This window comes from Dunckerocampus dactyliophorus, chromosome 4, assembly GCF_027744805.1.
Source record: "Dunckerocampus dactyliophorus isolate RoL2022-P2 chromosome 4, RoL_Ddac_1.1, whole genome shotgun sequence".
In the NCBI taxonomy this organism is placed as follows: Eukaryota; Metazoa; Chordata; class Actinopteri; order Syngnathiformes; family Syngnathidae; genus Dunckerocampus; species Dunckerocampus dactyliophorus.
Window position 1 is genome coordinate 21074990 of NC_072822.1, and position 12346 is coordinate 21087335.

The window sequence follows — 12346 nt, forward strand, 5'->3', positions numbered from 1 at the left end:
TTGATATGTCACATAAGATCGTAAAATACGACGCTCTTTTATGCAGTGACGTGAAGCAATGCTGAACAGCATGATGAGTGGTTGTAAAATGAAACAAATTTATGTGATGGACTTTGTTGACGCAGCAGTCCGGTCCTGTGGTCAGCGGTTTGATCGAAACAGTGGACCGAGTAATGGGCCGCATGGTGGCTAACCTGGAGCCCAGCCCAAACACTCTCATCTCTCTGGGAGGGACATCATTTGTTGCAGGTCGGTATCGTGTGAGCTTTCCAAAAAGTGACTCACTTTGTATATTTTTGTGGTAACATGATTAAGACAGCAAGCTGATATCATTGATTTTCAAAGGCAGGTCATAAAAATAGTGACTTTTTATCTTTTGCATAATACTATGTTTACCACTACTTATTTCTGCAGATCATGGTTCCAACCCACGCTAAGGTGGATTTTTGCCTCATGTGTTGTTTCATCACCTCTGACCCCCACAGATTACTCGTTGATGAAATTGCCACAGAACTACAACTTGCCACATTACCGCTTCCCTACACAGGGAAAGAACTACATCTCCGTACCCGGGGAGGCTTTCACCATGCAGTGTGAGTGCAAAGCTGTCTTGTGTGTCAAAGTTGCAGCTTCTTGTGGTTGCATGGGAATGTACCGTGGCCTCAGCCCTTCCCTGATGTTATTTACCTCTGAATTACTTAGTTAAGATTTAAAACGACTGACATGCTATAGCTTAGAGTGTCAAGGATGGCCTTGAGAACTTTTGTGTGGCTTTATGGTGCACTGTAGAAATCCAGCGCTGACTTTAAGGCTAGCAATTACTCTTTCATTTGGAACAGCGAGAATGAGAGACAGCACATTTTCTCCACTTTCCTCTGTCGTTAAAAAGAATGAGAAATTTAGAGCAGCTATTACGGCGTGCATTTAAGCATGTTGCCTTTTATGTGCAGGTCACTTTCCCCTGCCTCCACTTGGCCACCGCACCGATTTCCTGACTTACAACGACAATTTTGTAATGTTAAAAAAATATTCTCCGGTAAATGGCCTGAACGTTTTGTTCTATGAAAGTGAACTCATAGCAGAAAAAGGTCAACAGCCTTTGAAAAGAGGAACAGGACAATTAAGAGCTTCCTCCAGTTCCATTGTTTATCTTGCAGCATTGAGGTGGGACCACTCCGGATGATAGGTCAGATTAGACCCCCTGCTCGACTGATGAAGTCATGTACAGTTTCATAAGATTTCCCAACAACCACATGGCTTGGAGACCCCTCCCTTTCACCACCGTGCGACTATTCCAGTGTTCTATTTGGAGGCCAGTGCCAGCACGCGGCAGCATAGCAATGTTAATTAACTTCTCTTCTTTATGCGCATTTTAGCATCACTGCTTTACATTCCCGACTTAGGCCTTGTACACTCAACCGTGTCCCCTTTCTTTCTGTCTTTCTTCTCAGCTCAAACCACCATTGTTGGCCTCTTCTACCACAACATGCACAGCTACTACAAAGAAATCAGGCCTGTTGAGACCAGGTAACATGGCGGCACCCTGCTAATTTGGTCATGTTTATTCCGGTCATTTCGAGCTTCCCAGTTCGTACTTCCTGCGTGTGAACAAAGGGGCGGGGGGACAGGTCCACTGACTCTAAGACGGCCGTGTTTCCTAAATGGCTGCGGCTTGGAGCCAGGGTCTTATCTGTCCCCTCGCCTATCTTTCATCTCACAACTCAAACTCCACTGACTGATACACCCTGCTATTAGCACTACTGCTCCATTACTCCAATCCAAACCTTGTGTCATCCCAGGGGCCAGCTTGTCACAGTGAAGTTTATGTTTTACCAAATGTGACATAACCACGATCATTTCGTTCCCCCATACTAGAGCACCCATCCATCCAATTATCTTTATTGCTTGTGTACAGTGGGGTTGAGAGTGAGCTGGAGTCTATCCCAGCTGACTTTGGGTATATACTAGACTGGTTGCCAGTCAATCTCAGGGCACAAATAGATAAACAACCATTCACAATTATGGGTTAACCACAATCTTCACACAGTGAGGCAGCTAACCTAACCACTATTCCATCGTGTTGCCCAGGTTTCCAAAATTCTAAATTTTAGGTGGGGAGTATTTATGTCTCTGGTGGGCGTGTCACCTGGGGGTAGTCATAATAGACAAAAGGCACAGACACAGTGAGGCTCTTTCTCACTGTGGGTATCCTAACTGGGCCTTTTTCAAATCCGCCAAAAGCAGCAAAAGCCTGTGGATAAAAACAGGAGGCGGAATGTGGTGGTGCCATATGTGGCTGGTTTGTCAGAGAAACTTTGGATTTTCTCCAAACATCAGATACCGATATATTTCAAACCCACTAACACCCTCAGACAAAAGCTGGTTCACCCCAAAGACAAAATTCAGAGAAGCAAACTCAGCAATGTCGTATGTGGTATGGTGTAGTGAGGAGTACAATGACCTCTACATTGGAAAGACCGAGCAACCCTTATACAAACGCATGGCACAACATGAGAGAGCAGTTTCTCCAACCACAGAGTCAGCCGTATAGTTGCATCTCAAAATGAAGGAACATGAAGACACTTTCAATATCTGACCTGGAAAAAAATATTTTGATAACTTATTATTTTAGGTCATTAAGTTGCAATGGTTGATCCATAAACAGTGGCTCGCTGAGTTCATCACCAATATATATCATATTTTTATTATTATGTCTACATTTTCAGCAAACTAAGTTAACATGAAAGCGTGGTCATCTCACGTGGTCTAGCCCTGCACACTGCCTGGCCTCGAGCCCACGACCACACATCCCTACCGAATGAGAGTCGAGCGTGCTAGCCAGTAGACTAAAAGCCAAAGTTTTCAACCCACGGGCCAGTGTAACTGTTAAGACATTGAGGAGTACTTAACGTACTACAAGTATCGCACAGCTACACTAGCTGGCATCCATTACATTTGCACCACACCATCTTCAATAAGACAGGAGTGTTGCTCCTGCTGCTGTCCGAATGACTCTCGATTCTGTCTTTTTAGGATTAACGAAGCTGCTGAGTTCAAGGATCATAAAATCCAGTTCGCAAGCTGCTTGATCTCTCTGAATGTGGAGCCTTCACCAGCCCTGTCAGTCAACCTCTCCGGAGCACCTCTCATCAAGATCGTTCTGACCCATGTTTTGGTGAGAATCCACTTACAGAACACACAAACTGTCCAGGTTCCCTCATAGTTGACTCATGTGTTGATGTTCCATTAACTTTGGGTGAGCCAGTTCAACTGAGAAAATAGTGTGTTTAGATTTTCCATTTGGCAGACACGGTAGTAGGGTGTGGGACACCCACCTTATCAAAGGGCTATGATTTGTCTGAGGTTACAGTAGATGGGTCTCCTTGTTTGAAATGTAGCAGTTCTATTTTTGGTGTTCCTATTTGTAAGTAGATGAGTGTCGACCACTGACTTGAGACTATTGTAGCTGGGTACTCATCATACAAAGAGCAAAACCTGTGATGGTTTCCGCTGGCCTGCTTCTCTTTTTCATCAGGAAGCATATGGTTTCCAGAGGGCGAAATGATTATGCAAATTTGACTTTCATGCTTATGGTACTCTACCCTACTGAGGGGAACAATAACTTGTTAGATACTTTGAAGACTGTGCCAGTTTCCATGGGAAATGCAATTGAAACTCACCGCAAAAAATACTTGCAAATTCATATCATACAGTCAATCTCTGTATATTCTTGCCAAATGACTTTTGGCCCCCCAAAAAATGTCTTTTTTATTTTTCTTTGGTAATCATTTATAAATGTGAGAGTACGTGATAATACGGGTAAAATTCACAGCATACATGTACCACTGTTAAAAAATTCCAAAATGTGTACATTTATGTCTTTATGCTTCACTGGTCATGTTGTTTCGACACTTTGTTTGGCGGTCCTTCAACGCACCGTCGTTGCTGTGAGATGCAAAAGTGAAACTTATACCCTGTATGACTTCTACACTGTGATTCCGATTCCATCTGTTCTTTGGTCATCTACATTCTGTCACGTTGCGGTTGCTGCTGTCGAAAGCTTGACCTTCGGTATGCAGAGACGAGGCGATGGCGTGCAAAAATAAGGACTCTTTAATGAAACAGGCACAGGTATTCACAAAAAAACGGGAGGGAAACCAAAAGAGACAGAGCGGAAAACGCTCTGTAGACACATTAACAGGTAGGTAAATCTAGGTAAAAGCTTCGGTGAGGAAACAAGTAATATCAACAATGCACCAGCGCCGCACATTCGACGACGCTGGCCTTTTAACCCCCACAAATGTTAATTGACCGCAGCTGCGCGGCCACCAGGCGTGAAGTGGCTGCCTTTTCCTCCCCGGAGAAGGCACAGCCCGCCAAAATAAGAGCGCAGGACAGGAGACGCTCGCTCCTGTCCTGCAGAACGTCACACATTGTCATTCATTAGTGTTGCGTACCTATACATTTTATAATTGAAGATTTGTTTAATAAGGGTGTAAGGCATATTGAAGAGAGGAGGCAAGGGTTCTGGAGATGAATATAATCTAAAAATTACAACAATCACTTTTATTGCATATGTTGATCCAAAATCGGAGGAGTATGTCAACAAGCCAGAAGAAGCCAGAAGAAAGATTTAGAGGGAGAGGGGGAGTGAGCCGTCTGTCAAAAATATTTTTATGGGTGTCTCAATTAGAGATGCCTGATGATATCAGCCCACTGTTATTATCGGCACAAAATTGGCATAAAAATGTAATATTGGTCAATATTGGCATCGTGATTTTCACCTATAATGAAGTCGATAATAAACACAATGCTGTATATAGGCCTATGGGCTCCCTTATTTGCCGGCGTACATATGATGATGTCATCGAACCGCCTCTCAGTCGTGTAAACAAACATGGGTGGCTACTAAGTAGAAAGCTAGCTCGCGCCTTTCAGCCATCTATTTTCTATTTTCTATGCCGCCTATCCTCGCCAGCACGAATGTAACAATTCCCAGAAGCAAGCAACGGTAAAATCTGACACTGTGTGTGCACGCTCAATTAGTAGAGTCTGTGGGGACGTCCATGAAAATGCTGCTTTTTCATCATTTGTATACATATTTGTTAGGTAGATTACTTTTCCTCTTCAATTTTGTTTCGGATTTATGCTGTTGGATTTACAGTGTTGGACCACATCGACTCATACGACGGCTTTGAAAGTTAAGGGCAACTTTAAGCCTTTGAAACTCATTGATCAGCTTCAGAAAAGATAAGATGGTATGTAGGATATAGATTCACTTTAATATCTATCTGCAGATGAAATTTCATTAAAATCTGATGGTGCGAAATATGTTAATTTTGGACCGGGATGACTGTGTACATGCAATTGTGGCGTGGAAACGACTACAGCATGCTGCTGCACAGACCTACGTGGTGACCTGGGGTGGTCCTTGTCACCCCTGGTGACTCTCCAGCCACCCCTCTGGCCATCTAGACACTTCAGGTATCAACTTATTGCCACCACTATGTGAGTAATGGTCTCACCTTTGCCACCCCAATGAAAAAATTCTTGCTGCACCAACGCTGCTGCACTAAGAGTGCTAGGCCTACATGAAAATTATGACGCTTGATATTCTTCACAGGACTTATTGATGATCAAAAACTGTAAATGGCTACTCTGTTGACTTTTAAAACAAATGTCATAGCCTAAGCCTAATCGCTTAGTATTTCTCAGTTTTTTTGTTGTATGATGTTGTTGATGGCCACGTTGAGAAGCTAATTGCTGATGCTTTATCCATTAGCTTCACAGCAGATACGTGTTAATTTCATGACAGGAGATATGTGATGTTACACATATCAGTATCGGCTGATATTGGAAATTGAGAGTTGGACAATATCGGCATATCGGATATCGGAAAAAAAGCCAATATCGGACATCCCTAGTCTCAATGACTTACAATTACTGTTTTTTTTTGCCATTCACTGGTGGTCTGAGACCTAGCCCCTGTGAAAGTGGGTATCATAAATCAATGTTGTATCCTTTGTGCCAGTTAATTAACGTGATATTCCTTTCATGTAGCTGCATTCAGTGGCCTAAGACCCTGTGACGTAATTCTGCATAAAAAGGCAGTCATTTCCTTTTGACGTGATTTATTATCGGGAGTTATTCTCTCTTGTGGGCGAGTAAATGGAAACCATGCAGCTTTGTTTAGTGTTATTTTCCTTGGTGAAATAAATGTTTATGCCGCAATTTTCTGGCACGGTTCCTGTGACGATGATGACTATGTTTGTTTGAGCACACACCATGGAAGTAGCCTTAAAATCTCTTGTTATTTTAAGAAAGCTTGAGATGTCCACCTATTCTTTTTTAAATCATGTATCACTACAATGCTATCACACTATTATTAACATGCTGGAATGCCAAATGGTTATTTATATTTAGGAGCTGATCTGCAATTTGGCTTTCACTTTTGGCTGTGAACTGGCCCAGAGAGTCTTGTTTTTTTTTTCTCTTACTGCTCTGCTGTGCAGACCTGATTTAGTAAAAAATGCAACTATTTTTGGAGTACAAATATATCTGGCAGCTGATGAATGTCCACCCTGCGCCCTCACAGTTTGTGGTAGACCTTTCACGTCACTGTTTACGTTGCTCTTTATTGTCTGCACAAGTTCCATCTCAAACATGTCTTCTCATGGCACCAGTACTGAAGCTTAGAATGTGTGATTTGCAGCTGACCTCTCTGTTTATCGCCAGGGAGTTGACATGCACCCGGCAATTTCATTAAAACCCAGCAAGGAGAATAAACTCGTCGAAGGCAGAGATGTGTCAGTCCGTCCGTGTTGCTGTGGTTACGGTTCGGTAGCGTTTTTGTCCCAAATATCATTAGTTTTCCTTATCAGATTGATGTCAGGACTACACACACTAACACGGGCTGATAGTGTCGCCAACCTTGTGTCATGGCAGGTATCGCCTGCTGAATTCAAAAATGTGCAAGTGGTGACATTGTATTCTTGATTGATGTGACTGTAACAGCGCAATGAGGTCATGCCATTCCCATAAGGGTCAGTCATGCATTGCATGGCATTGGGCTAATCAAGTTAAGTTCCCAGAGAGAAAATGTTATCAAGACTCCTGGAGGCCCACATGCTTTCTCACGCCACTCAGCTTCTTGTTGATTAGAACCTGGCACCGTCAGAGATTTATTAGCACTATCTGACTTATTCAGATGGAGGGTGGAAGGTGGAGGAGGGGAAAGGGAGAATGGGAGGCATTGGGGTCTGTAGTTAAACATTAATACTTAGGTAAAATCACTGACACCTCCTCCATGTCTTCTCCTCCCTCAAAGCACCAGCAATAAGTAAAGAAATGGAAAGATTCACTTCATGAGCAAAAGAGATGAATGAGTTCAAACATGAGAGGAAATTAAAAACAGATTTTAAGAAGGAGGCTGACATTACAGGCGTATAAAACCGTGAATGGGTTTGGTAACCTCATAAAAAAGACCAAGACAAATGGTGACAGGTGAACAAGAGGAAAAGGGACCTTTATATCACTGAACTTGTAATCTAAATGGAACCTCTTAGATGAATCATTTTATGCTTGTTTAACGAAGCTTTTGTGAAGTACGCTGAGATCTTGCACAATGCTGATGCCTTGTATGACATCATGTCTAAAAATGATTTGTCTATTGGAACAAGTACAGTGGAACCTCGGTTTTCGTACCGCCCTGTTTTCATAGGATTCTGTTTTCGACAAAAATTATTGCCACAATTATGTCTCGGTTATCGTACGGCCAAACCGTGTGCTTAACAAGCAAGTCGAGTCCGCCAGGAACACCAACCTGTCAACTGCATCAGGCTCAGCAACCGTCTGTCTAACTTCCTTGTACATTTGTTTGTCATAATAAATAAGTGTGACTGCGAAACTTGCTGGACATCGCGAGTCCATTGTTTTCAGCAGGTTTTTAAATCCGTTTTTTCCACTGTTACAACTGGGACCATATCTTTAGCAATGTTGTGGCACGAACTGTGCAACCAGCGTGCAGCTTCACACATTCCGTGTATTGGAGTTCATTCAAAGTACCACCAAATTACCGAGCTACGACGGAATATTAGGGCCACATTCTGACTAGTAATTCTTCCTCCGCAAACGCTGTCGCTTCGACTGAGGAGCTCATACACAGTGCAGAGAGATGAGGGAGGTCTAATCTATATCGATATGAATTATATCCCATCAATTTTCTATGCCGCTTATCCTCACAAGGGTTGCGTTGGTATGCTGGAGGCGGGGTACACCCTGGACTGGTCGCCAGCCAATCACAAGGCACATATAGACAAACAACCATCCACACTCACATTCATACCTATGGACAATTTAAAGTCGCCAATTAACCTAACATGCATGTTTTTGGAATGTGGGAGGAAACCGGAGAAAACCCACGCACACACGGGGAGAACAGAGTTGCCCAATGGAGATTCGAACCCAGGTCTTCCCGATCTCCTGACTGTGTGGCCACCGTGCGGACCTAGTTTCCCAGTTTGTGATCAAAATAAATCAAATGTTTATCAACACAGGCAAATGTTGACTTTTCGACAGCCAGCATCATAATGATGTAAGCCTTTGCTGGCATCAGTTTATTACGCTTTTCCATAGCTATCACACATTCATCTGAAAAGTTGTGGGCAAATCCTCTTCTCGTATCTGGTTGTTGCAGTGCTAATTTTTGCCAAATTAAGTAGATTTACAGTCTTTCCTTACATGACCACCACCTTTTGCTTTAACTTTCCTTGTGCTGGCATTGTTAAAACATTGAAGGACAAAGAAAAAAATACCTTACCAATGCTCAAGCACTGATTCAAATTAAAGCAAATAAAATCATCTTTCTATTAAAGACTTGAAGTTGGGCTTCAAAACCACTGCAAGTCACGTGCTTGACAGTGATTTACAGGGTTTTTTTCTACAAGGAAAATATAAACATTTGTCACAGTGGTCGTTTATTCATCATCTTCTAAAAAAAAAAAAAGGCTTAGCATAACATTACATTTATTCATCTTTAGAATATTAAAAGACGTCATTTTAAATGCACAATGTCAGTCACTGGAAGGCACTTTGACGTGTCGTGTCCAACACAGGACCCAAGATGACAACGCTTACAGCAGTCTAACATTAACCATCGCCAAACTTAACCTTCACGATACTCATGTGTCATAACACATCCCTATTTACCAACTGTGAATGTTATTTAAAGGGACAAAAGAAATACATTAAATTAAAGACGGTGTCCTAAACTGCAAAACTGTCAACCCTGTCTGCCCGTGCTGATATAAACACAACTGCATTGTTAGTAATAATGTTAACATGCCTTGCCACCACCTTATTGTGCTATGTATTGAAGCGGTGGCCAAGTCAAGCATTTCTGTGAGATGAGGTTGTATGATTCCATATGTTCCATGCTCTCAAACCACTCTGCCAAGGCTCACAATGACTCTGTTTCGGCCAATATGCAGTGTTCAGACGAGGCTAGAAAGCCAGGAAATATTACCCTGCCTGTGGGAATTAAATGCATGAATTAATTCATGGAAAATAATACATTCATGCCACGTTAGCTCTACAAGAAATGACAAAAATATTTGCCCTATTAGTTGCTTGCAGCCAAAGTAACAGCCGGCAGTTTTTGAGACCGTACCACAAACCCAGCGGTGTCCGTAGTGCGGCCCGGGGGCCATTTGCAGCCCACAGCTGTTTTTTTTATTGGCACCGGGGGACGTTAAAAAAAATCTAATTAAACCAAAAAACCCAGCAAAAAAAAATGTGCAAAATAGAGCAAACATGAAAAATGCAAAGAGGAGAGGCTGAAATGTTGATACAAATTAATAATAAAACAAAGCTTTGTCTTTAAATGTATAAAGTATAAAGTTGCATGTTTAGCCTCATCTAAGGAGAATGAAAAAGTCATGTTTTTCTTGTTTAAATTTAATCACAAAATGTACACACACTGGCCATATTTGTTTTGTCATTATTCCTTGATGAAGTATTAGGTGCTGTGCTGATAAGTAACACCCGATTGGGGAAATATGCATTTTTGAAAAGAGTTAAAAATATCCGACTTTCTATAAGACTGTGAATGCATCATGGCTGAGTTCTGATTGGTGATTTGCCTTCGTAAGTTCTTTGAGACATGACAGAGATGTCTTGTAGCGGTAAGCAATAAGCTAACCATTAATATATCCCCCCAAAAGTGAAATATCTCCGAATACAATAGTTTTTCATTCTGCACAGACAGATTCCTTTGTCTTCTCCGCCAACAAAGCTGCCTTACCAATATGCTTGGTGCAGTACGTGGTGAGAAACAACAAAAAACATGGAAAGACAATTTCCAAACAAGCACCCATTTTCTGAAAAGTAATAATTGATTTCAAAGTAGACACGTGTAACATTGGTCATCCCTGCAGTCCAGCCATTCACACGCCGGGCTCGAACCGGCGACCACATAAATCCACCGATCGATAGTTACATCGTGCAGCGTCAGCCAGCTAGCTAAAAGTAAAAGGCTGTCAATCACTTATGCGGCATCAGTTAGTGAGGTTTAACCAGCGTACTTTCACAACCCCACTAGTTAGCATCCGTAACACACGCACTTCTCTTTGTTTATTCTGGTAACAGGTAAAATTAAGAACGATTTTAACTTTTAAAAGTTTATTAGCTGTTACGTTTTGTGGATCCAGACAGATTTTCTTTAGTGGGGAAGGGCGCAAAATGTCAAAATCTTTTTTGATTATAAAGGTTGCCAACCGCTAATCGAAGTGTTAGGCATCTCTTCATCGTTGATTGAAAAACTATTTTTAATTTTGCTTAGGGCCCCTACAAAGCTAGAAACTTTTCATTTTTCCTAATTTTGCTCAACACTCCACACGCCTATCAACACTTCTTGTTTTGAGCGTCCACCTCGGCGACTGAGTCAAGATCACAGCTGCATGTCTTATTACGTGTCCCCTGACACAATGACCTCACTTTGGACCAGTTGTGCCTCACTGGATGCATTAAGATTGGAAGTCCATGTGCTGTATGTTGATTTAAAGCCAACTTGTGACTGCAAAGACTTGTTACAAGTCTGTGATCAGCTCTCCATCAGGGTCACAACTCAAATGTCACACCTTTGCTAGTCTTCTCCTATCCAAAGGTAGACATTTTACATTTAAAAAAAAAAACCCTTCAAACATAAGTGATGAAAAGTTTTTAGAGAACCGTTTCTTTTGGCTTGGCTCACTAAAAAGAGCCGTTTGGCTCCCAAATGGTTTCTCCATATTTTTTTGTACCAAAATACATGTGAAATTAATTTCTAGCTGTAAAAATACAATTATCCAATGACATTTATATGGCTTTATATGGCTTTATTTATATGCTAAACACAAAAGCAATTATAAAACACAAAAACAAAGGCCCATTTCAATTGGATAAAAAGGTCCAATCTGATTGTACCTTTATGTATTATTTGTAAATTTCCAACAATTTCCAATGAAACAACACAACATCAACCAAACATTACACAACACAACCAAATATTGCACAACCAATGATTTGACCAATCATGTGCAGCGTTAACAACAAAAAAAAGAAAGAGTCAGCTCTGAGAGCCGTCATGTTTGCGACTGATACGTCACTGTGGAGACATCTGAGGTGATAAAATGACAACATCAGACTGCCAAGGCCTAAAACACGTGTCCATTGTTAAACGAAAACTGCATATTTTTGGGAATTTTGCCCATCATCCACAATTCTTATGTGAGACATGAACACATATGTCTTTCTCTTTTCTTTGTGTTATAAAGATATAAAAACAACTAAAAAGGGACAGCTCGTTACTGCACATATGGGAACCACTTCCGTCTATAAAAACTCCAAAAAGCGCCAACAATGCTCCATTTACATATAATGTGACGTGCATATAACCAAGCTACAGGGACATAGCTGTTATTATTATTTTTAACATTGTTACGCCGATCGAACTACATTACTGCCGCATTGACACTACGAGCCGGGTAGCGACTAGCTTCGCCACAGACTCGCCAGTAGCGTGCCAGCGTAGTGCTCACAACTCCTCAGATCACTGCTAACAAGGTAAGGCTGCATATTTGAGCTGACATCGCCGCTGCTGTGTTTTTATTTCTGAGTTTAGAAAAGTTAACGCTAGGTGTAGCCGTTCGTTTCTGTGTGAAATCAATGCGCCCAGGAAGGAAGTTGTGGTAATGCTTAAAATGGCCAAAATACACAAAATACTGTGAGTGAGACATGTCATCATGAATGTAACTGTCATTTATATACCGAAAACCCTAAAACGTTGTTGGAGGTTTTTGGAGGTGTTTTA

At 41.6% G+C, this 12346-nt stretch overlaps 1 protein-coding gene across 4 annotated transcripts in view; it reads left to right on the top strand.

Annotated features, from left to right (window-relative positions):
• The window catches only part of adgrd1 (adhesion G protein-coupled receptor D1), a 46201-nt gene that overhangs the window by 14417 nt on the left and 19438 nt on the right, over positions 1-12346 (top strand). For 3 of the 4 annotated variants that reach the window (XM_054774120.1, XM_054774124.1, XM_054774123.1), the window contains 4 exons: positions 126-249; positions 486-593; positions 1452-1527; positions 3034-3175. In XM_054774120.1, the coding sequence (XP_054630095.1) occupies positions 126-249; positions 486-593; positions 1452-1527; positions 3034-3175 (450 nt within the window). The remainder of the gene's footprint in view (positions 1-125; positions 250-485; positions 594-1451; positions 1528-3033; positions 3176-12346) is intronic. The other variant, XM_054774121.1, reaches the window with a different exon arrangement.